The sequence below is a fragment of the Schistocerca americana genome, chromosome X, assembly GCF_021461395.2.
Source record: "Schistocerca americana isolate TAMUIC-IGC-003095 chromosome X, iqSchAmer2.1, whole genome shotgun sequence".
In the NCBI taxonomy this organism is placed as follows: domain Eukaryota; kingdom Metazoa; phylum Arthropoda; class Insecta; order Orthoptera; family Acrididae; genus Schistocerca; species Schistocerca americana.
The window spans coordinates 773,685,319-773,712,193 of NC_060130.1; the positions used below are offsets into that span (position 1 = coordinate 773,685,319).

At 37.4% G+C, this 26,875-nt stretch overlaps 1 protein-coding gene across 1 annotated transcript in view; it reads left to right on the forward strand.

Annotated features, from left to right (window-relative positions):
- Nucleotides 1–26,875, forward strand: part of LOC124556308 (bromodomain adjacent to zinc finger domain protein 2B-like) — a 379,839-nt gene that overhangs the window by 121,835 nt on the left and 231,129 nt on the right. Inside the window, exons 9-12 of the mRNA XM_047130281.1 lie at nucleotides 887–1,073; nucleotides 1,482–1,975; nucleotides 20,067–20,274; nucleotides 25,305–25,516. Coding sequence (XP_046986237.1) covers nucleotides 887–1,073; nucleotides 1,482–1,975; nucleotides 20,067–20,274; nucleotides 25,305–25,516 — 1,101 coding nt within the window. The remainder of the gene's footprint in view (nucleotides 1–886; nucleotides 1,074–1,481; nucleotides 1,976–20,066; nucleotides 20,275–25,304; nucleotides 25,517–26,875) is intronic.

Sequence of the window (26,875 nt, forward strand, 5' to 3'; positions counted from 1 at the left end):
TTGCATACAGATTCTTATCCTCATTACAGATAGCCCTGAAAATTTGTGGCTCTGAATTTTTAATAGCTATGAAAACACTTGTAAGATTTAAAATGAAAAACTTGGGCCACATGCAATAGATAAGTAAGGAAGTTAACTATTAATGCACCAGCCAGGGGACCTGTGCAAAACTTTCACATTTTTATAGTTTTCAAAAATGACAGTACTGGGACCATTAATTTAAAGTGTATTCTTGTATATACATTTCTATGTGTCCAAAAATGTTCTCTACATTCGGAATGTTTGTTCCGGCTTGTACGAGGAGCAGAGATCAGGGACTGTCAGTAGTATGACATAACCTATTGCTTCAACTTGACAAACATTTTCAGTTACAGTAACCATGTTAGGCTGTAGCAGCAATAGATAAATCACAATTCAGGGCAACAATGACAAAATGTGTTTGTCATTTCAGAAAGTACATTTGTTTAAAAAAGTCAGCTTGTACAGGGGACTGCCAAGGTTGTGGGGCCAGCATGTCAGGATGCAGCCACGTGCATCTCTATTCAGATAGAAAAAGATATCTTATTCCATGTTTGCCCTTATATTTTACTGAAGAGAACTACTATAAAGCTCATCGTTTACCTGCCATGTGACATAAAATGTGTGACAAATAAACAAAGTACTTTCTGTAGATACTAGCACTGCTTCTTTGTAGGCCCTTATCAGTTTCTCAAATTGTGTACCATCTGCTCTTATTTATTGTAGGTCTTTGCACCACAAAGTATCTTAAAAACTTCAGTGTTTGTATTGTTAGTAATTTTTCCAAATTTAGAGTTACATTATGATGTTGATTGTTGGCAACTGAATCCATTTTGTTTCATCAGTATCTTTTATCACATGTCTACAGGATGCACGACCACGAAATTTAGGTCGCGGAGTGTCTAAACCAAAAAAGAACACAGTGGCTTCTCTTTTAGCACAAAGCCGTGCTATGGGGATAAAACCAACAGCATGTCCTGATGTTTCACAGCTCAATCACCAGGTTTCACTGTTAAAATCCAATGTGCTGGGTGTCCCATCACCAGTTCCTAAAGGTAAAGTGTTAATTTCATTGCTCTAGAAACAAATAACTTTTTGATTCCACAGGAAGTAATTGATGACTGATTTTAAGACTAATGCTGACACGCAGTTATTATGGTTTGTAGTAAACAAAATGTTAATTTTCTTGTTCTTCTCTTCCATTATTTATTGATGTGCATAAGCGATTGTGAACCTGCTTTTTATTTATTGTATATCATCAGAACTATAGTAGTTTTCATATAAAAGTGAATTTCTCTTCTTGTGCTGGCAGCTTTAATATAGCCATTGAAGTATCTAAGCTTTTATCAACTTGTTTCCATTTCTGCAATCCAAAAACATAATCAGTGTAAAATACAGTATTTTTATTAATGACACTTTTTTTTACATTAATGGCATGAGTTACTTTATTTACTGAATTACAGCTGAGCCAGAACCCATGGAGGAAGATGAGTGCAGTGTTCCTGTGACAGAGGAATGTGACCAGGTTGGGCAGCACACTCCACAAAAAGTGCATCAAGAACCGTCACCTGCACCAGCACCGTCAGTGCCCTTAGCACAGTCTCCAGCACCAACATCATCACAACTACCACAGCAGCATAAACAGCAGCAGCAACAAGAGCCTGTGCAACAGCTGGTCCAACCGCAGCAACAACCAGCACAGCTGAGCATGTCTCAGCATTCCCCACAGTTGCCTGCACCATTACAATCCACAACTCAGCTGCCCTCAGTGCAATCACTGATAACCCCACTACCTGCCACACAACATCCTGTGGCTCACCAGCAGATTGCACCATTGCCACTGCAGCAGGACACTGCACAACAGCTTGCGAACTCACCTCAGCCGCCACCACAGCAACAACCTGTAAATGCTACTTCAGAGGATACCAAAGATCTCAGCAAACATAAGAGACATCTGGTGAGACTCTTGCTCCAAACTCTTCTTGTGTAAATGTGAATGAAAATACTTTAGAAATATCATACTGAATTCAAATTTAGTTGTAAATTAGCTTGTGTGATTTGACAAATGAACAATCATTGCAGACAATTCACTTCCAAGCATCTGTCCCCAGGTCCTTCTGCCTGTTTTTTGTGAAGAACTTTCCATGTAGCCTCTGATGTCATATCATAGTAAGATTGGATTCAAGACCTCAAAAGGCATTACACTTCCTCAAAGAACATAGGACTACCTCCAAAATGTAGTTATATACCAATCTGACTACAATCAGTAGCCTAACTTTCTTTTTTTGTAGGCTTGTAACTGACAGTCTCTCTCTCAGAACCCAAATGCATCAGTAAATGGTTTCTGGTAAAAGTATCTGATCACTAAAGGACAACATTCTAATCACCAAAATACCTGTGACTTCAGTATCTTGTTTGGAAATTTATACTGAACGAAAATTTTTTGTAGTTAGTCTAACAATAATTCTCTGTCCTGTATCCTTGTTTATTAGATGCCTGCACTAAATCGGTAACAGTTTTCCTCTTCTCCTTAATCTAATTTTATTTAAAATTATTGCAGTCGGTGTGTACACTAAATTCCACAGCGCTTGAGCTATCTTAACATAATTCTCAAATTCTTGGTGGTATGCAGGGTTCCTAAGCTGTTTCATGCGCATAACTCTTAAATATATTGACAAGTATGAGAATTAAAACTATACAATACATGTGGAAATATAGATTCTGTGTTTACTTCTTAAGTATGTTGTTGAACAATTACACTTAAATTATTAATTATTTGAAGTAATAATTACTACACACAAGTTCTGAACTGTCAGCACTATTTTTAATAGGCTGGCTGGTATAGGGATTCAGAGTTGCACAGAAACCATCAGATAAAACTTAACATGTTTAAGAAATGCATTTCAGATGTGCTAGATGGTTTAGAATACACTCCTTTCACCTTTTTAATTCTGTTGTAGTTCATGGGTTTGTCACTGTTTGAACATATTTATTTCCATCCTCATAAACATAGTTGGTAATTTATGTATATGTTTTTTTTTGTTTTGAGGTGACTACACCTTCCACAAGTCTTACAGTGTTTGACAGTTGCTGAAAATTAGACTACTTTGTTCTCATGTAAAGTTTTACAAGGTACTGCACTGTGGCATGTTCAGATCACAAAATAAAACATTAATTTTTTTGTGACCTGATATTATGCCAACAGAAGTGCTCACTATGTGTGACTAGATATATTTCCTCTTCCTGTGGTTGTAGTATACAACCAGCTGTCATCAGATAGAAGAGAAATTCAGTTTTAATGGCCAAAAGCACTTCAGTTACTGACATTGAGACTCTCAAAGGGTGTACAGTTACATATCCAGGATTCTGATAAAAGTGTTTGAAGATGGCAGAAATAGCATAGGCAATGCTAAAATAAGTAGAAACGGTGTTAAAGGAAATGATGGGATGTATATGAGGAGAACTGTAAGGTCAACGTAACAGCTAAGTGTGTAATTTTAAGGAAGTTAATGCATTTAGTTATGTGATGGCAGATTAGAAACTTTGAACAAAATCTAATGTAGAGAAATGATGTCTGGTATAGAATTTTATGGTGAAAATTATAACAAAATAAATAAACAGATAACCTCTGCAAGCTAATCTAACTCATAAATTGAGGAACATCCTTCCTTTATCAAAGTGGTATTCTGTTGCCCACCCATCCTATGACATGTCCTGGTTCATTATTATGGCTCACTTAACCCTGAAAACCCTGAACCCTTGCCACATGGGCCATAATCCAGTGCAAAAACAAGTGGAAGACATGTCGTGTGCACCAGATGCCATAGCTCTTATTCCAGACACATCACAAACATATCCTGCCCTATGAGTGACAGGGTCACCTGTGAACGTAGTCATGTCATATACCAGTTCTGCTGTAACATCTGTAAAGCTTTTTACTGTAGGCATGGCTACCAACTACCCATAGTAAAATTGGCCTCACAATGGCTGATAATGTCAGTATGTGCTAGACTGCACTGGCTACTCCTCAGATTGTGTCGTGTGGCTCCCCACCATGTATTATCAGCTTCTCTGAACTGCATAGATGGGAACTGTCTTTACAACATGTCTTTAGTACCCACAGTCCTCCTGGCCTCAATATCCACTAGCTCTTGCCCAAGACCCACCTTCATTCATGTGCTTATGGATGCCACTTCACTCCATAAATCTCTTTGCAATCTCCCTATTCCTCTGTTCTACCCCATCCCCACCAAACACTTCCTCCCAGATCACTTCCCCACTTAGTCATGTGCTGCACACAGACTCCCTTGCCTGCACCAAGGTGGGCTCATGAGTGCCACATTCCTATACCATTTTCTTGCTATATCCCCCTCCCAGTTTTCTCCCTCCAGTCCTCCATTCCATTCCCCACCTCCTTGCTCCCATGCTACTTATTCCTTTTGCCTACTCCACCCAACACAACTCCTCACTCCAACATTTCATTTTGAAAATAATGATGAGCAATGTTTTTAACCTCCAACATGTTGCCACTAGGGCAATGAATATCTGATGAAGCTCACAGCTGATGAGTGAAACTACTCAATAAATCGAACAGCAGACAGTTTGTGGTTGTTTGTTTTTACATCAGTTACAAAGGTCGATGTGTCCCTGCAGGCTGCTGTTACTTTGAATACTATGTTAATTTTGTGCTTGAAGTATCAATATGATCATTAAACAGTGAGTGCAATGTTAATATTGAGCAAGTGGAATTCCATGCGATGTTCATTCATTACAGTCAAGGTAGTCTTTGCTTCCATTATTGAGAGGTAGAGTTTCTTGGATCAAAATATACCCTGACAGGTTTTTGCTTAGTTAATGGTTTGTGAGAGCCAGTGCCTCATTTAACTGCAAAACACAGCATGTTGGAGGCCACACTTTTCATCTGTGGAATCTCTATTACACTCTTTTATCTGGAAATACACCATGTGATCAAAAGTCTCAATATTCTAATTCTTTTTTGTTTCAAAGATGTCAACCATGTATCTAATAAATTTAGGACTTTTTTACACTATTACAGTACTTAATAATTGTGAATGGCTTTGTATTAAGTTCATATATAATGAAGTCAGAATGTAATTTCATTCTTTCTGAAGTATGGTTGATAGTTGTCAGATATTCAAGTGAATTGAACTTTTAAAAGTACCGTTATTACTGTGTGAGCTGATCGTTGATAATGTTATTCCTATGATAGGAATTAAAGTTGACCATCATTGTGTACCAATGAGAAGGAATCAGACTTTTTTGTCACCAGAAATATTACTTATTGGCAGGGAGTGGCAGTTGTTTTAATGGGAATTGAACCAGTATTGTTTTGGTTGTAAAGTAAAACTTTAGTAGTGTAAATCAACTGAAAGAAAAATTCTTGCCAGCCTAATTAGCAAAGTGATCCCAAGTAAATATACTGTTAAGAAAGAAAATTGAATGTTGTATATGACTTTATTTTAATTGAAATCTGTTTTGCAAAATGGATATGAAAAGATAGCACAATCTAGAAAGCACTTGTGAACTAGTTGTTAATGAGCAACAGAGATAAAAACTGAAATGTTTTGGTAGCAACTCTCTCTCTAACACACACTTTCTGTTTCAAAGCAAGAAATATAATGTGCATTACACAGTAACACTTAATAAGGAAGAAGCACAGTTAAATTGGACATTAGGTGGCTTTAACACTTTACTATTTCACGACAGTAATAGAGAAATGATCATCAAACTGTTATGCTAACTGATATGTGGAACATATAGGCCCTTGAACTATACAGAACATAAGAGAAGCTACGGGAGCCTGAGTGAGTTACAGTCTTGCTGAGTTGTGGTCATTTATGTTTATAAGAACACAGCTGTCTCTTGAAGCAATACAGCACATCATAAAAACTGTCATTGTAAGAATTACAGAACTACTGGCTCAATATTAAGTGGGGGCTCATAAACTATACTGTGTGTTAACTGACTTTAGTAAAAACACTTCTGACCAGGTGTAGTAAGGATGCATCCACAAATGGAAATATCAGAATAAAAGCGCTGTTACAAACCTGCAAAGTACAGAATAGTTGTGTTGGCCTTTAAACTATAATGACCTATAAATATTTCTCATAATCACAACTCCATTCCACTGCTTCAATACTGAGCAAAGGTTTCAGTTAGAATGAAAACTGAATAATGTATCTTAGCAACTATTCTTTCACAATACTTTTGCTGAACATGTGGAACATTTCATACAAAGATTAATTAAACACTTGAGAAAATTATGGCGCCACATAATTATATAACACTTTTACGACAGTAATCATTCTGCAGTTTATTATTATGACAGTAATCATTCTGCAGTTTATTAGAATTTGGAAACTTGGCTTTGTTGCATCACTAGGAATAGGAACCTGTCCACATGAAAGACTCAAGAATAAATGAGTGTTCTTAACACAAGGTCAGAATTGAGTTACTCAGTATTTATATGTTAAGGAACTTCCTGGTCCATGAAAATGTAGTGTAAGTGGTGGCTGTGGCAGTTTTATGTGGCGCTAATAAGAAATTGTTATATCTGATTGTGGCTCTTGATGTAAAATTGCTCTATAAACTGTGTCCTTGGTTTCAGAATTTTATGATTCAGAGCAAACCAGTAAATGTCATGACCTAATAGTTACTACATATCCTCATCTGAGGCATAATTACTTCAATTTTGCTGCTGTCCTTGCCTCCTTTAGTACTCAAGATGTTCACCATTTGCAAGCTAGCCATCAACTCTCTCTCACAGTGACTGCATACAGTACTTCATGCAAACTGCCTTATACCGTCCACACTACTGTGTTTCATTGTGGAGGTACTTCCCTCTAGTTTTTATGTATGTATAAACCTATGTACTCTGTGCATGAACCAATCTTATACATAACTTATAACATTCATTCATTATAAAAGAACATAATTTTGAAAATTACATTCAGAAACTAATTCTTTTTAAACAACTTTACACAAAATAAGAACAATTATTTGCATTTGACATCCAAAGAATGTAGTAACAGGGATATTGCATTATACACAGGAAAACATAGGAGTTACATGAAGCAAATACCACCAATATCAAACATAAGTGTTACAAGCTGACACAAAACTCACCCTTTTGCTCACCGCAAAGATTGTCAGTGGGTCTCCAGTCAGGGCTTGGAGTGTGCATTTAAAGTAAATACAATGTAATTTCTTTGAACCAAAATGCAGTATTTGCTGCCACAGAAAATACTGGATTCAAAACCATTGCTTTTCATGACAAATATGTCATCATTTAAAAGACATTGTGACTATGCTTATTCATTTTATCAGTCATCATATCTAATGGGTCAGGTCCAAACCAGAAACAAATGTTCCCAGACATTCAAAATACCTCCACTAAAAGCAAATTTCACTGCTGTGACAAGATGCTCAGATAAATACCGTTATTTAGGCTTCTTCCAGCCTCACAAGTGAGATTCACGCTATGTTTCACAGTTTGTCAGTTCATAAAACCATCTCTTGCTCCAATCTTTTGCACCATTGTAAGTGACCTCATACATCCATTATTGTGACTAGTGGCTTTTAGAGAGCAGCATGACAATGAGAACAGTGATCTGTCTCCTACTTGTAATCTGCTTTGTCACTGATATCTACATGTGACATGGAATGGAAGTCTTCTGCAGTAGCTAACAAGAATGGTTGGCAATTGGTTCATACAGTATGTCTGGGAGAAGTGGTGCAGTGGTCAAGGCATGCAATTCACATTTCAGTGAAGTGAGGTCCACTGAGATCCAGTCATCCAGATTTAGGTTTCTTTTATTATTCCCTTAAATTTCACGATTTTGTCATGTTGCTGTGGTGAACCAACCTTCGCTTCACAGTTCTGGCAAAATTTAGTAAAACACTATCTACAAATAGTTCCACCAGTTGGTTAGTAAAGTGTGTGGCATGTCAGCCATCGTAAGTTCCCACCCACTATCCTTGCATGATGCTATTGTATGAAGTCCTTGTATAATAAGTCAGACTCCTGTTACTGATTGGGTCCTGTACTAGGATCGAAGAGCTGTGTGTTTTGGGACTTTGTCCCAAACATCTCTTGCAGTTGAGAGTTTTCTTCCTCACCTGTGGCTACTGCCAAGTAGCAATGCCTTCTTCTCCACAATATTTGTTTGTCCCAGGTTTGTAAATTGTAATAAAGCCTACTGCCAGTTTCTGCTCATGTCTCAAGCTGAAACATTTGTCCAATCCTGTGCTGGCTGCAAGTGAAATCTGTTATTTATGTGTACAGTGAAACTTCCAGAACATGTCACTTTTCTTACTTTCTTCCTGTGATCTGTGGGTTCATGATTGGTTGATTTTTCATTGGCCCTGTTTTATCACACAGCACAAATTGTGCAAGTGAATTGGGAACATCAAAAGAAAGGTACAGCAGCTGTATTTAATAACAGCCAAAAAAAAGTGTAAGGACAGGTGAAACTAAGGATACAGAAGTGTATAGTATTAATAAAATAAGTAGGCAAATTAAAATTAACACAGTTGTGACATAAAGTGGTGAACGCGGCAGATGACCATGTTGAAAATGGACAATAGTAGTGCATAAAGGCTGGACTGGTCACTAATCAAGAAGTCATGCTTCAAAAATAAAATGACTTTTTATTGCTCATAATATTATGCATTTCAGATTTAGCTATCTTCAGATATGTGGTAAAAAATAATAAATATACTAGGAAATTACAAAAGAGAATCAGAATAGTAAAATACAGGAGCAACTCTCACTTGTGCAAATAAGGTACTTCAGGCAAAAACATGTCTAGGAGCTACATGCTGCACATAGATGTAAAGGTTAAAAGAAGTGTATGTAACAATCATGAGCAGACTGGTGAAAAAATCTTAACAAGAAACTAAGAGGTAAACATTCCTGGGAGATGGTGCTGTCATACTTCATCTTAGTTGACAACATAGTCCAGAAAATGAAATCATAAAAATACAAAGTCAAGTATCTATACTAAAATTATAGAAGTAAGGAAACTGCAAAATAGTTTTTAGTTTAAAACAAGAACAGCAAAGAACAAAGTTGCATGGTGGCCATCAGGTTGCAGAATAGTAACAAATGTGGTTCTGTACATCATCAATATTGACAGTAATTTTATTTATGAGGATGAGCAGACACGAGTACATAATAACAACAACAAAATAATTAGAAATTTTAAAATGTCTATAAAAACCAATAAATGAAGCCCAATTGGCTGCCATCAGGTGCAGAGTAGTAGCAGCATTGACACTGTACATCATCACAGTTGACAATGGATATGATAAAGGCTAAACTACAAATAATATAAAATTACAATGCAAACAAGAAAACAAATTAACAGAGCTGTATAGAGATGGGGTGAGTGTCTTTACAAAAATTATAAACACATGGGATTAGAATAAACAAAATAAATGTACCATGATACATAGACGCAAACCCTTCCAAGAGACATGCTGGTATAAAAACTTAAGACATATACAAATGAGAATGAAATAGTCGATGCAAACTGGATTTTGTGTTGAGATACAAGTTATTCATAGAACATTTGTATCAGTATTATAAACACAGATCTTGTCATTTTTCAATGCTTTGCTCTGCATAATGTGATTTGTTATTTGTACTGTAACACCTTCTTGGTCCACTACATTTCCCTTCCTGCTATGAACACTTTGCATACTGTTGTTACTGTTCTACAAACAGTTTGTATCTAAACATGAAAGTCCAGTTTGCATTGACATTGTATTTTATTCTCATTTGTATATGTCTTAACTTTTTTTATACTGGCAGTAGCAAACTGAACATTTATGTATTTTGGAAAGATTTGCTTTTTTGTATCACGGGACATTTATTTTGTTTATTCCATTTCCATGAATTTGCGATTTTTGTAAAGACACTCATTGTAGCTCTTGTGGTTCTTTCATTTGTTAGTTTTTATTACAAGCCGACATCAACTAATATGGCTGTGTTAATTTGTTTTCTTATTTGCATCATAATTTTATATTTTGTTGTTTAACCTTTATCATAGTCATTGTCAATTGCGATGATGTGTGGCACCAATGTTGCTACTACTCTACCATGTGATGGCAGCCAATATTGCTCCATTTATTGGTTTTTATTTTACATTTTAAACTTTTTAATTATTTTGTTGGTTGGTTTGTTGATTTGGAGGAGGGGACCAAACAATAAGGCCGTCAGTCCCATTGCATTAGGGAAGGATGGGGAAGGAAATCGGCCGTGCCCTCTCAGAGGAGCAATCCCAGCATTTGCCTGAAATGATTTAGGGATATCACGGAAAACCTAAATTAGGATGCCCGGACAAGGGTTTAGATTGTCGTCCTCCTGAATGCGAGTCCATGTGCTAACCACTGCGTCATCTCATTCTGTAATTATTTTGTTGTTAAATGTTTATTATGTACTCATCTCTGTTATTCTTCATAAATAAAATTCACTGTCAATCTGGAAAACATACAGTGCCACATTTGCTAATATTGTGCCACACAGCTTTGTTATTTGCTGTTCTTGTTTTAAATAAAAATAAATAAATAAATAAATAAATAAAAAATTTGCAGTCTTTCTTACTGTTGTAATTTTATTGATTGATTGAGTGATTGTTTTATTGGTCCGTTTCATTATTTTTGCGCATAGTTACAAATTGATATGGGACAAGTCAATTTTTGTGGGATGATGAGATGAGACAATGTGAATTTATGTGTGATTATTATGAATTGCATATCTACTACAATATAAAGAAGTTTACATGCATAAAACTGTAAGCAGATGTCTATACCGATTACTGTCTTTTTTGTTTTAAAAGAAACAAATCTTCATTAAATCATGACACATTTCTCATGAATTAATAACAATTACTTTTATTAATTAAAAATGTGGGGTAATATTTACAGTTTTTGTGGCCTCTTCATGACTATAGTTACAGCTTTTACATTTGTACAAATGACACAAATTGAAAGACTAGAAAATATTTACAATTAAATGACATACACTAACACTGATCGTGTTACTGACTGCAGTATTCTACTGGAACTCATCCAGATTTGAGAAAGCAGCTAGCTTCACTAGCTTATATATAGTTTAAGAGTGTATATATTCACCAACACTATAACACAGTTTATTAAAAAGATACATTTTTAGAGCTATTTTAGAATTCCTAAATTTTTTTTGTTTTGGAGTGTGGTGTAGTACTTTGTGTAAGGTTTTTTTCCATGCTAGTAGGGGTCCACCTTGTCTGAATTTTGTTTTTGCGTATTCACTATGCAGTTCCATTTTCTGTTGTGTATTGTACTTATGAACTGTTTCATTTTTTTGCACTATTTGGTCTTCAGTGTCCGTTATTTTTTTTAATGAATCATGTAACTCCCAAAATGTATAAGCAAGATAGTGGAAGAATTTGTACGTTCTTAAATAGTGGCCTGCATGAGCTTATACTAGTTACATTTTCTATGGTCCGTATAATTCTTTTTTGGACAATGAATCAACTTCTGCTGGCAACTGAGTTGCCCCAAAAAATTGTGCTATATGTCAACAGTGATTCCACCTGTGCACAGTATGTAGTTCTTATCATTTGTTGTGTCATGCAACCAGTAAGAACTTTCATGAAACAGCAAGTGGTGCTTAATTTCTTGTTGATGAAATTTATGTGTTCGTCCCACATTAGGTTTTCTTGGATCCATATTCCAAGAAATTTGGTGCTGTTTACAGTTTCAGTTTGTTTGCCAGATAACATTATCCTGGGGTTATAGGCGTGTATCCTTTATGTTGTATGTAAATGCATACTGTCTTTTCCACATTTATGATAAGAATGTTTCTGGAGAATCAATTGACTATGTGTAACATGCATACTTTGATTTCATTCTCCAGTTCCTCTACAGTCTTCCTTTGTATCAGAATGTTGGTGTCATCTGCAAATTTTATACATGTCTGGGAAGGGGTTACTGACTCTGTCATTTATAAACAGCAGGAACAAGATTGGACCTTGAATGGAGCCTTGGGGCACACCATATTTAACATTTTGTTTCCGTTACAAATATGTGTGTTATGTTGTCTCCTCCTTGACATTTAAGTTCCACTATTTGTTGTTTGTTGTTCAGGTATTATTATATCCAATTGTGTCCCAGTCCCCTGACACCTACATGTTCCAATTTTGAGAGTATTAGTTTATGGTTAATGGCATCAAAAGCTTTGGTGAGGTCCAAAAATATAGCAGCTAAGTGTTGTTTATGGTCTACTGAGGTCAGGGCTTCATTTATAAAATCAAAGACGGCACTTTCTGAGGACCTACATTTACAGAAACTGTGCTATGGTTCTGAGAAGAGGTTATTTTCTTTTATAAAATGAACAAGTCTATTACAAAATATTTTTTCCAATATTTTAGAAAAGCCAGACAATAGGGAGATTGGTCTGTAATTTTTACCTCTGTTCTTTGACCCTTTTTAAACAGATTCCTCACTTTTGCAGATTTAACTTTTCATGAAAAATCTCAGTAGCCAGTGAGGAATTACAAACATCTGCAAAGGGTTTTGCTATTGCTGAGCATTTGTTTAAAGCTTTCGTACTGAAAGCATCAAACTTTCGATTTGTGACTGCAATTCTACTTCCCATTTTTTCCTGATTTGGAAATACAGAAAGAATTTATATTTTGTTCCCTGTAGCCCGAACAACCGCTGATTCAGGCAGTTTTGAAAGTTGACAATGATTTTTTAGTTCTACAGAATTTATTTGTGCATTTTTACCCCCAAAGCTTGTATTGAAAGTTTGTATATTGTATGTACAACACATATTTGTAAATATTTGGGCAATGGTTGACACCGATGTTGCTGTTATCCATGTTGCTGCTTCTATTTTAGGCTTTAAATTAAAAGGAGTGTCAAAAGATCAGTTTTTGTTTTGATTCTTTCAGGAAGTTAATATTAAAATTCCCATACACAATGAGATTTTTGCACCTTTTTTTTTAAGATGTGGAGGTATGATTCCATACTTGTTAACATTGTAGGTATAATGCCTGTTGGGGCCCTATACATGCAAATAATAGCTACATTTTCAGCTACTAATCCAACTCCATATATTTCTAGAACTCTTTCCTTAGGTATATCTTTTGGGAAATGAATAGGTGCAAATTTTATACCACTATATAGCCACACAGAGCTTCCTCCATGGGTCTATATAGTTCTACAGAAATAGCTGCCTTAATACAAGATTTTGCAGACTCAACATTTTTAGTTTTTCTTCTTCAAGCCAATCTTCTGTTATGTACAGTATAGTAACAAATTTTAGTTCAGTTTGTAGAAGAAGTTGAAGTTCACTCACTTTATTTGTCAGTGACTGCACATTTTAATGAAACACCAAGAAATTTGTGAATAACTTTGGGATTTGAGACTTACTTGTTACATAGTGTGGTGTTTTTTTATCTGAAACTGTGTACTTTGGCCTGAAAAGGTATCTGAGCATTTTGAAATAACTGTTTCTTCTCTCTTGCTCATGTTACTTTTGTCAATGTTTTTGGCAGGACATACAGGAAGCTGATAGACAGTTTTATTTTTCGAAAGTTGATGTTTAATTATTTCATTGATGCGATCACATGCAAACAGTTTCTCTTCATAATTCAAGTGCCTTTCATGTTTCCAAGTTTTGATGCAGCTTACTTATGTCTAGTACTTCACATTTATCGTATTCTGAACTCAGTTCCTTTATTTTAATGTTTATATTCCTGACTTTTTCGTTTGTATATAAACTGTAAATCAAATCATGCCTGTGAGGTACTGTAACAACTATTGTGTTTCTAGATTTATTCTTGTCTAGAAATTTATATAAATTTTGCACACAAACCTCTGCTTCATTTTTAGCTGCGTTGTTCAATCCTGTCATGCAAATGATAACGTCATTAGCTTATGTTATTTTCTTTTGAGAATCAGCATCTACAACATGTCTGGTACCCGCCCCAGGGTTTCACTACACCAGTCACTGTTATGTCATGATTTTTATTTTGTAAAATATTAGATCGCTTTCTTCCATGGCTGTCTGCTAGTAAAAGTACACTACTATTTCTTCTTGATGATTCATGTTTCTTGTTGACATTGTTTCCAAAAGGTTCATTTATTTTCAAATCACAATCTTTTGTAGTACAGTAGTTATTACAGTCACTTTGCAGAAAATAATATTTGGTATTATCAGAGATTGTAACTATTGTTGCAGATTTATTTGACCTTTTTGTGGATAAAACACTACCTTTATGCATCATTTTTATCCATTCAGATGATTTATCACATTTGTCTTGCACCTCTTCACTTGTTTTGTTTGGATTGTACGCGCCAGTTTTCTTTCTTCAGTGCATCAATGTCTCTTCTTAAAGAATTGATTGTGAATTGTAGGCTTGCAGTTCAATCCTTTAGTGTTGTTATATCAACTTTACAACTGTCACAAGCACCCTTTTGTACTGTGTAACTGTAACTTTTCATAGTGTTAGAATTATGTGCATCTACACTTGTGGCGGGCTATGTTGTCAATTTTGATGAAGTATGGTGCCACCATCATTACTGTATTACCATCTGGCATGAATGTTCACCTGTAAGTTTCATGGTAAGATTTTTTTTTCTCTCGTGTACTTATGATTGTTATCGTGTAACCTTTATATCTATGTGCAGCTTGTTGCTCATAGGAATGTTTTTTCCTGAAGTACCTTGTGTGTACAACTAAGAGTTGCTACTGTATTTCACTATTCTGATTCTGTTGTGTAATTTTCTAGTGTCTTTACTGTTTCTTAACAGATATCTGCAGATGACTAAATCCGAAATGCTTTATAATATGAGCAATAAAGTCATTCAATTTTTGAAGCATGACTTTTGATTAGTGACCAATCCAGCCTTTGCTCAGTACTATTGTTCAGATTAAAAGTAGATACCTGTACCTACTATCTAAGTTTATCAGTAATTCTTTAGGAAACATTTGTTTTTACATATTCAGCAATTATTTACAGAATAGTGAAAGTACTTTATTAGAAATGCCTTTAATTTCAATTTAAGTATTGGATATGTAGTAATTTTTATCTCCTCTGGTGTCTAATTGTATAGTACCACGGCAGTCCAAAAAGGTTTGAGGGTTAGATTGATAAAAGATAGAGAAAAGTTAAGATGGTGGCGTTAATGCTTCAGGTTTTCTACAGTCTCCCCCCTTTCCCTGTGAGCACAACACACACTATGTTCACGCAAGCACATGAAACTGTCAAAGTACTTCCTGGGGATGTTATTCAGCTCGCATGTCACATTGTCCTGAATGTCAGTTATGTTGTCAAAGTGTTGACCTGTCATGTGAATTTGTGCACTTTGTTGTTTTGTGGTAGGTTCATATTGCTAACACCAACCCTCATCACCAGTTATGATTTTTTTCCAGAAAAGAATTGTACACAGTTTTGCATTTCAATCAAGTTGTGGCAGCTGTCCACATGTTGTAGTTTTTGCTAGAGATTCGAGGTATGCAGGACAAACTTTGCACACGCTTTTCTCTTCTTCAAGACATTCTGAAGAATGTCTTGTACACTTTCTTAGGGATGTTGATTCATTGTGATTTGTGACACACCATGATGCTGCATGCCCACAAAAGTGAAAGTTATAGGACACTATTTTTTAAGGCCTCAAATTATTATTGTAGCTCTTTTTTGCATCGTAAAGCAATTGTGCTCTTTGCTTGTTGTACAATTTAATATTCTTGGACCATAGCAAACAGATAAGAGTTTCATTGACAAGTTATTTATGTGTGTCCTATTTTATGTCTTGCTGAACCCACAGATCAGAAAAATTTGAAACTTGTCTGAATAGACATCTGGCTAGTTGGTGGAATTAAATGAAAGTTGGAACATAGAGTTTCTTTGGTATTTACAATGAGTTTGTTTTTAATGAACCACCCCCAAAGTCCTTTGATAGAACTTTCTGCTGTTGACTGCAGGATCTCTGGGGTGGATACAGTGAGCAATATGCTGCTGTCCTCAGAAAATAGGATAGTTTTTTGGCAACTCATTTATTCAACAGGGTCACCCACATAAATCAAGAAGAGTAGTTGTCCTAGGACTGAGTCAGGAGGAGTGCAATATTTAATTGGGAATTCAGTGGAAAATAAAGAATTATTTCTTTTTTCATTCACAATATTGATCTCAAACTGAAATGATACTTTTTGCCTGCATCCATTTGGGTTCAGCTATGTGCTGAACCTATTTAACTTTTTATTTGTTATTTTTCAAGCAAGATTTTAAGGTCAAGGAGACTGGAGACTTTTGGATGTTATAGAAAAATATTTACAGTTATTCTGTGTGAACAAGGGATTTGAAGTGCAGTCTAAGATTTCAAATATAGCTGTTTTTGTAGATTTAGAATTTTTAAAATCATGTTGTTAGATGGTAAGAGGTGAATATTTATTTGTTATAAAAAAGTTGTTATAGAAGTTCTGAAAAGGACTTGATTGTGACACAGGTCACTTTTTTGCTATTATACGAGAAGAACCTTCTTTAGCAGCACCTCTAGTGTTAATGATACATTCTTTCTTTTTGGTACTGAGCTACAGATTGCTTTCTTTATAACTCTTCACATAGCTCTCATTTTGTTCAATAAATTTCTGATCAAATTGTCATTCCACACCATTTTAGCATGTCTGACTATTCTACCACAGATTATTTTGTAGACTCTAGAATAATCTGCAAATTCTTGGGCAACTCTAGGTTTTTTACAGAAATATTGGAGAAATCTGTTTTTCTTATTGGAAATATTTATTCCTTTAATTACCCATTGCTAGCTGTTCTTGGTTTTAATATTTTTACTTCTGTAGGAAATGCTACATTGAAATAGTACATTGGGAGATTTTGAAAACTCGTGTACATGCTATCAACATGGTTCTGAATGGAAATACTTTCCAGTTTTCCTTAGTTGGTAAGAAATTAAAAATTCTAATTTTGTCTTCAGAAAAAATACTTTTTTTAACTACTTTTTTGCAACTGCTGCTACTTGCTGTCATCTCCGTACGTAGTAGCTCTCTCTTATGAACATTATAACCGATGCTCAGTACTCTACATTTGAATTTGTAACTTGTGCCAATGATTAATGTTTGCTTATTGATGAAATTTGTATACTATTTTGTTCTTACTGGTCAGTATACTGTAGGAATTGCATTGGATGTGTTGGTTGTATTTATTAAAGCATATATAGTGTAGTTGTCTTTTAGAGACTCAGTGTTTAAATCACTACAAAGCTTCATATTCAATGCAGTGATCCTGTCCAGCAAAACATCTAGCTTGGACATGAAGACTGGCAGAATTTCACTTAGTGCTCGATGTATGTCAATAATATTGAAATTAAGTTCTGACAAATTAGCAACAGAAAATCTTTTTCAATTGGGCCAACTTGCAGAAGTTAATCTGCTCTCTCACAAAGATAACACTATGTTTGGAGAACTCTGCTAAAATAAGTCTCTGGTGTACACCCTCCTATTAAGATTAATTTTACTTCGTCATTTCATAGCCAACTTTCAGTAATGCAAATCATACCTACTTTTAGTTTACATTGGAGTAGTGCTTCCAACATCTTCATTACCTTATTAAGTTACTGATGCAATATAACAAAATTTGGGTTTTTGGGCACTTTAGTTGAAATGATGTTTATTTCTTTATCTGACGGCATTTCTAATATCTGCTTACCATAAAAAATCTTTTGTGTCTTTGTTGTATGTGGCTTCTACTTGTTGGTGACTATCAATAGGCGAGTTGACTTCTGGTGGTAATTTGTGTCTGACTGATGACATTATTGTTTGCAAGTTGCACTAAACACTTTGTAATTTGAATCTGTTTGCCACTTACCATGTTAGCCACATTGTTCCTCATAGTACAAGTAAATACTTCATCGGCTAGCAACTCCTTTCCTGACCCTTTAAATTAAGTCCATGGACCAAGCTGTTTATTTTTATAATAGTGACATTCTCGAACTGAGTACATATTTCAGTGGTACACTTGTGCGCAACAGTAATTTTTGCGGTTCACTCATACCAGATGGTAATTAATGGCAATGTGGAATAGTCACAACAAATACAACTATATGGATTAAATTAATTAAACGTATCTGTGTTATTGTTTTACGTCAGAGACATGATTTGATCTTCCCAACAGCACGACAAAATCATCCTTATTCAAGCTAGTTATATTAGTTAATTTTGTTAGGTTCATTATTTTGTTTAATGAAGCCCCTAAATAATGACTAAACTCCTCCCAAACAGGTCATAAAGGCCCAATGGTACGACCGGCCCCCCACATCATTCTCAGCACATTGGCATCCCCAGATATGGATACGGAGGGGCATGTGGTCAGCACACCACTCCCTGGCTGTATGTCAGTTTCTGAGACCGGAACCGCTACATCTCAATTGAGTAGCTCCTCAAATTACTGCACAAGGGCTGAGTGCACCCCGCTTGCTAACAGCGCTCGGCAGGCCAGATGGTCACTCATCCAAGTGATAGCCCAGCCTGACAGCGCATAACTTCGGTGATCTGACGGGAACCGGTGTTACCACTGCGGCAAGGCCGTTGGCATACTGGAGTCCCTGGGTTTCTGAAACCAGATGCCCTGAAATTATATTTTTCCATCAACACTGCTGAAATTTAACAACTGTCACTGTCACACAACACATATTCTTTTTGTGCATCGTGTTTTCTGCACTTTGAGGCTTTAGAGTCCTGCATGTCTTCTAACTATAATTGTTTTTTCATTGCAGATGTTTTAAATTTTGGTCAGTTTCCAAGTTCACTGAAAATGCAGTTTGCTTGGTTGTTTAGGAGTCAGAAGCATTTATTTGCAGGATTTTAAACACATTTTCTGGTGAAGTGTTTTCCAATTTTGACCTAGTTCCAATTAAAAACAGTTTGTTTACTTCCTGGAATTCATTCTCCAACTTCGCAACTTTTCCCAGCATGTTCTCTGAATACATGGCAGAAGGTACACCAGAAGAGATTTTGTGCAATAAAGTTTCTTTCTTTCTTTTTTCTTTCTTCCACCCCCTCCCCCCTACTTGGGAAAAAAAAAAGAAAAAAAAACCCCTTCTGAAACAGTTTCCTTTCATCACTATTTTCCACTTCTTTGAGGAGGCTGAGTTGTCTTGCTTAGTCAGTGTCTCATATTTCCAGATTGGAGTTTATTTAGATCCACCTTTTGTGCACCAGTTATAAACTGTAAACTGGAAATATGTTCATTTAGCTTTGATATTTCGCCCCCACAATTTACACATACTTTATTTTTACCATCTCCAGACATTCTCAATGGTGAGGGAGATGGGGATATTGCTGAGAATAGCTTCAAGAAGAAAGGAGAATATGCGGCTGGAAACAACACGAAGAAATACAAATTTCCCACAGAAATTAATTTAGTGGTTTCTTTCCCCTCCCCACCGTGAGAAATCTTTCTACGTAAGGCATACAAATATCAGATTAAAGTAGCCTGAAGTTCATATCTACATCCATATCCACACTCTGCAAACCACTGTGAAGTCCATGGCAGTCCATTGTATCATTTGTGAGGGCTTTTTTTCCATTCCATTCATGTATGGAACATTATGATTAACAGTGGTGTATGTTTCAGTGTAACTAGCAAGATGACAATGGCTTCTGGAATAAACTTTACAATTGAAATTTACTGCTGTATGAGAACATCCCAAAAATTGTGTTATATATGGATAATTATTATATTAGTGCATCTTGTATACTCTGGGAAAGGTGCCTTTGCTATAGCTGTGCATAGACTTATTATTTCTGTTATATACATTGGTTCTCACATAATAGTTTAAAATCTGGACAGTAACTGGAGTTTGTATAAAGTTAGTCTTTAAGTGTGATCTTTCAGCATAACTAAATATAAATGTGGTGAACATGTCTGAATACTTACAAAAATAGAATTGATCAAAATTTACACATGAGAGCCAATTTAAATTTGACCACATATGCATGCAAAAAATGTATGTTATAGGTAAGTTCTCGGTCAGAAGACAACAAGTTGAAAATTAGAGCTGTAGAGGGGCTCAGTGAAGACAGCAGCCCTCCTGATGTGAGCAGTGATTCTGGCTCAGCATCTGATGGGTTTCCTAGTGACAGTGAAGAAGAAGCAGCTGAGGGAGATGGGGATGTTGCAGAGAACAGCTTCAAGAAGGAAGGAGAGTCTGCTGCTGCAAACAATAGTACGAAATGCAAAATAATTTCACAATCACGGAAGATTTTTATGTTCATACTTTAGGGTATAATATATTGTATACATGTCATGGAAGATGTACTTGTTTTCCAATGTAACTCCTCCATTATTATTACAAAGGAAAATTTTCTCTTTTCATTATAAGTTCCTGATATAAATGAAGTCTGAAGTTTTAGTTTCCTTTAATATTAATTTGGAATGCAGACTGAGAGCGCATTTAAGTAGAAACCAGCATTGTGTCTATGAAATAGTTTGTTTTTATTGATGATGGTAATGAGTGTCCATTGGGGATTTCAATTTGTTTCTCATTTGGTATTCAGGTACACGAGAGATACACAGATACCTGTGTGTCTTAGGTTGTGCTAGTGATCTGTGGTTTAATGCTTTCATCTTCATATGATTTGGAAAAATGACTTGTTTATCTGCAAACAATTGTGTTTTACTGCAAGACTGCTCTTTATCAACACTACGAAGTGCTTTTCACATCCAGTTGATTTATTTTCTAGACATCCTTGGTTTAATTGCAATTTAACATTCCCTTTGTCTCAGTGGACAGTGAACTCACAGCCCCAAACATCATTTAATAATCACATACACTATGTGATCAGAAGTATCTGGACACCTAGTTGAAAATGACTTACAAGTTCGTGGCACTCTTCATTGGTAATGCTGGAATTCAATATGGTGTTAGCCCGCCCTTAGCTTTAATGCCATGCAAAACAAGGGGTGCAAGCCCCCTCCATGAAAAACACGACCACACTGTAACACCACCGGTCGGGCACACAGTTTTAATCTGCCAGGAAGTTTCATATCAGCGCACACTCCGCTGCAGAGTGAAAATCTCATTCTGGAAACATCCCCCAGGCTGTGGCTAAGCCATGTGTCCGCAATATCCTTTCTTTCAGGAGTGCTAGTTCTGCAAGGTTCGCAGGAGAGCTTCTGTAAAGTTTGGAAGGTAGGAGACGAGGTACTGGCAGAAGTAAAGCTGGGAGTACCGGGCGTGAGTCGTGCTTCGGTAGCTCAGTTGGTAGAGCACTTGCCCGCGAAAGGCAAAGGTCCCGAGTTCGAGTCTCGGTCGGGCACACAGTTTTAATCTGCCAGGAAGTTTCATATCAGCGCACACTCCGCTGCAGAGTGAAAATCTCATTCTATTCATCACATGTTCAGAGAAGTGGTTGAATATTGTCTCAGATTTTGCTTGAGTGTCTTCAGGCTGAAAAGTTTTGAAATTGGTTGAAACCATGCCATCTAATGTAGAACACTCATATTTTGGAGCAGTGTTAACAGATGCTTAAAAGGTTTCAATGCAGCAGGTCAGATTTTTATTTGTTCTGAATGTTAAACCATCACTTCATCTCTCACTTCACCAGACAAGTAATATTTAAATGCATATTCTACAGAATGAATATGAGGTTTCGTGAGAAAAAGTCTCATAAAATTATTCAGACTGCCATAAACGGTAAGTGTAATGACAAGTAAGTGACAACAAAAAAGTTGATAGAAATGAAGCAAATTATGACTTGTTTCCATTACCAAAGCAAGTGCAGCACATATGTGCAGCAACTGCTGAGGAAGAAAACAGAGTGTTACATACTGTAACATGATCATAAACATGTGCACAGAACAAGAATCATTTTCTAGAAAGTGTGGACGTGTGTATAATATTCTTCTTAAAACACTAAGTACAATAATATATACCCAGATGAAATATAAAATCCATCATACATCAAAAAATATAGTCCTGACAAAAATGTAAACCATACAGAAGCCACAGACAGATGTCAATGTAACTTCGTACACGTACATGCTGTTGGTGGCTATGTAAAACATTAGAGCTGCAATTCTCTGTGAAAGGCAAAATAGTCACCGTATTGTATTAGTATTGTTCATGTTTAGTGTTATTATCAGGCCTGGTAGGGTATATACGAGCTGTGAACAGCATCAGATGTTGAATGATCACTGTGAAGGACACATAGATGCCGCATAGTGATTTAAGACAGCGTTGTCAGCACCTGACAGAATTTGAAAGGGGCTATTGTGTCGATCTCATTTGGAGACTTGCTCCATGCATGAAGATAAACAGCTGTCTGAGAGATGTAGTTGAGAATAAGTGGTTGTAAATAAAACTCAAAGCAGTCATCAGACATTAGCACATGTACACACATTCCTATTAAATGGTATTTCAGCCAACACTCATATAGATATTGTTAGGATGGAGGCTGTAGGTCAAATGTATCTCTTTACCATGTGAAGATTAGTGTATTTAATCCACACAAAACTTCACTAGATTTAAGGCATGTTGGGTACAAGGAAAAAACTAGAATATTTAGTCATTAACACTGTATATAAAATGTGCATAAACAGTTGATTTTACTTATACAATAATTTTACCGTGTGGAAGTGTGAGATGTCGCAGTTAATGACTAAAGATAGAAAATAAAAGCGTACAATTCAGGATTAAAGGTAACAGCCCACTGAACAGAAGAGGCATGCAATGGTCGATAGGCATGTAACAAACAAACACACACACACACACACACACACACACACACACACACACACTCCAGGAAATGGAAAAAAGAACACATTGACACCGGTGTGTCAGACCCACCATACTTGCTCCGGACACTGCGAGAGGGCTGTACAAGCAATGATCACACGCACGGCACAGCGGACACACCAGGAACCGCGGTGTTGGCCGTCGAATGGCGCTAGCTGCGCAGCATTTGTGCACCGCCCCCGTCAGTGTCAGCCAGTTTGCCGTGGCATACGGAGCTCCATCGCAGTCTTTAACACTGGTAGCATGCCGCGACAGCGTGGACGTGAACCGTATGTGCAGTTGACGGACTTTGAGCGAGGGCGTATAGTGGGCATGCGGGAGGCCGGGTGGACGTACCGCCGAATTGCTCAACACGTGGGGCGTGAGGTCTCCACAGTACATCGATGTTGTCGCTAGTGGTCGGCGGAAGGTGCACGTGCCCGTCGACCTGGGACCGGACCGCAGCGACGCACGGATGCACGCCAAGACCGTAGGATCCTACGCAGTGCCGTAGGGGACCGCACCGCCACTTCCCAGCAAATTAGGGACACTGTTCCTCCTGGGGTATCGGCGAGGACCATTCGCAATCGTCTCCATGAAGCTGGGCTACGGTCCCACACACCATTAGGCCGTCTTCCGCTCACGCCCCAACATCGTGCAGCCCGCCTCCAGTGGTGTCGCGACTGGCGTGAATGGAGAGACGAATGGAGACGTGTCGTCTTCAGCGATGAGAGTCGCTTCTGCCTTGGTGCCAATGATGGTCGTATGCGTGTTTGGCACCGTGCAGGTGAGCGCCACAATCAGGACTGCATACGACCGAGGCACACAGGGCCAACACCCGGCATCATGGTGTGGGGAGCGATCTCCTACACTGGCCGTACACCACTGGTGATCGTCGAGGGGACACTGAATAGTGCACGGTACATACAAACTGTCATCGAACCCATCGTTCTACCATTCCTAGACCGGCAAGGGAACTTGCTGTTCCAACAGGACAATGCACATCTGCATGTATCCCGTGCCACCCAACGTGCTCTAGAAGGTGTAAGTCAACTACCCTGGCCAGCAAGATCTCCGGATCTGTCCCCCATTGAGCATGTTTGGGACTGGATGAAGCGTCGTCTCACGCGGTCTGCATGTCCAGCACGAACACTGGTCCAACTGAGGCGCCAGGTGGAAATGGCATGGCCAGCCGTTCCACAGGACTACATCCAGCATCTCTACGATCGTCTCCATGGGAGAACAGCAGCCTGCATTGCTGCAAAAGGTGGATATACACTGTACTAGTGCCGACATTGTGCATGCTCTGTTGCCTGTGTCTATGTGCCTGTGGTTCTGTCAGTGTGATCATGTGATGTATCTGACCCCAGGAATGTGTCAATAAAGTTTCCCCTTCCTGGGACAATGAATTCACGGTGTTCTTATTTCAATTTCCAGGAGTGTATATACAAACCTGTGCTGCTTCATTGCACCAACTAAACAAACTGTCCCGGGACTCGAGTTTTGCAACTTTACTAAGGTGAACTAAGGGCGGGGGCTGTGTTGAGTGGGGTTAGTGAATGGGGAAAGAGGGTACAGAGTGGTAGGGAGGGTTGGGGAAGAACAGCTCATGGCTGTGACGTCTGGGATGGAGACGGTGAGTGCACAGGATATGGATGCAGGAGGGGGTTCCAACAGGTGCACAAGATAGGAATGTGACACCAGTACTGGCAGTGTTCAGTGACAATGATGTGGAGGAGTGGGTTAGGGGAGGGTGACTGGACAGAGGGAGGGAAGACTGTGAGGAGGAGGGTATGGCTGCAGGATGAATGAAGTTAGGCTTCTGGAGACATACAATGCTCCAATAACCCTCGTGGCCTCAACTGCCAGTAGCACACTGCCCCACAACCATTTTCACCCTAACTTCACTCAACCTGCATCCACACCCTCTTCTCCAAAGGCTCCCTGTCTTCTATTCTGTCACTGCCTCCCAATCCACTCATCCACATTATCGGCATCATGGTTTGCACAAATTCGTCAGCACCGATACTCATGTTACACTCCTATTCTGTGCACCCGCTGCTTCCCTCCCATCTGACAGCTACGCTTCCCGAACTTTCCTTCTTGCTCCCTGCCTCTTTTCTCCCCTCAGCTACTCCACCCAACACAACCCTGCAGAACTACAGTCTCAGCAAAGTGTATTTGGCCAGGACAGTGTAACCATACAAGTTTGTGTGTGTGTGTGTGTGTGTGTGTGTGTGTGTGTGTGCGCGTGCGTGCGTGCGTGTGTGTGTACAACTCAGTGCCTCTACTGTTTGGTGAGTTGTTACCTTTACTCCTAAATTATGTATATTTTATGAGAACTCTCCATTATTGTACTTAAAAAATAAAAGCAAATACTACAATAATCAATTATGTAATGCAAGATTGATGTTGCAACAAATAACATAATGTGAAATTGAGAATAGTCTTTTCATAAATTTGAGATGTATGCATTTCAGCTGTCGTCAATGTACCAGAAGCTGAGCCTCCCCCAAAGCGCCGGAAAGTTGAACGGGAGCAAGAGGTCCATGCACTGCGAGTGCCGTTGGAGCTTGGTTGGAAGCGAGAGACAATTCTGGGCACACTCAGTCGAGCCGGGCTTCTGCGTGGTGAGGTGTGCTACATTTCACCTTGTGGACGCCGCTTTAGGCAGTGTCAAGATGTTGTTCGGGTAAGTTTCTTTTAGTTCTTATGTTTTAACGTATTGAACATTTTATTAATATATTCCATATGTATTTTTGATGTGCTGAACAAAGTTTGTGAAGTATGAAGGTACCAGGAAATTCTTAAACTTAAACTGTAGGCTCTGCACCTTCATTGTAGATGTCTGAAGCTGAATAACTAGTTTTAACATTGAAACATAGTATAATGATCATTTTATTTAAAGACACGCTGAAATGACAAGGTAAAAACCTCAAAAATTTTGGGCATTTGAAATTGTCTTCTTTTTGTGCAGCAGTTGACTAGTTGAAGGCAGCTTTGACATAATTACTGTGTCTGACAATTTCTAATGCTACTTTTTGTTACCTTTCAGTGTTAGTTCAGTTACTACATAACTGTGACACTTCATATTTGGTACCTAATTATAATAATTAACATATATAAATGGTTGTTTCAAATCTGTAAGTTACTTCAGCCAACTGCCATGTTAATTATTTCCAAATGCCTGTATACTTTTCAAGCACACACAATGTGAAACAGCTCTTATGCACCATTTCTATTGACCATGACATCGATAGGATATTAAGCACTAACAGTCCTTCATGCTATTTATTTCCATCTATAATACTTTAGCAGTATGGTGGCAACAACATACTGCTCCTTCAGAGAATCTTTTGAAGTACGTAATTAAACATAATATTTAATGCAGTTTAGATTTATTGGCTGGGTTATGACAGCACAATAAAAACTCAGTCATATTCTTACTGTAAACATAATTATTTTACAATATTAAAGGTATTAATCCCAATTTATATTTGTTGACACTTTTAAAAAATATGAGTCATAGGGATTGTTGTAAAAAAGCTCTGTGTGAACTTTGGTTCTCAACTACAATTTAAGGTAAAGAGAGTCATAGCAGAGATGTAAGTGGTCATGGGTGAGAGAAGAAAAAAAGAACAAATACTAAATAAAAATATGAAAAATTAAGGAAGATTACATAACCTTTAAAATGTTAACATAGGTGACATACCAATAAGATCATTAAAGTGAAAGAAAAAACAATGAGTTATGAGGAGAGCATAAGTTGAGGTGATGTGAATGAATTGTGAATGAGTATCTGTGAATGAGTATCTTATGGCAGTTTTCACATCTGAAGTTGTTCGGGTGGAAAGACCGAGAAAGCTTACATGATGCAGCAGACACTAATGTCTCTGTAATTTTGCTCAGCTAAATGCTTTTGCAACTGGCTGTTGTATGTTATTTCTGTTCACAATGTACTTGTATCTGGTCTTTTTCATTGATAACTTTGTCGTTTTTTTACACAGTCAAAGAAAATTGATCGTTAACTGCATGTAAGCTTAAGTACAAA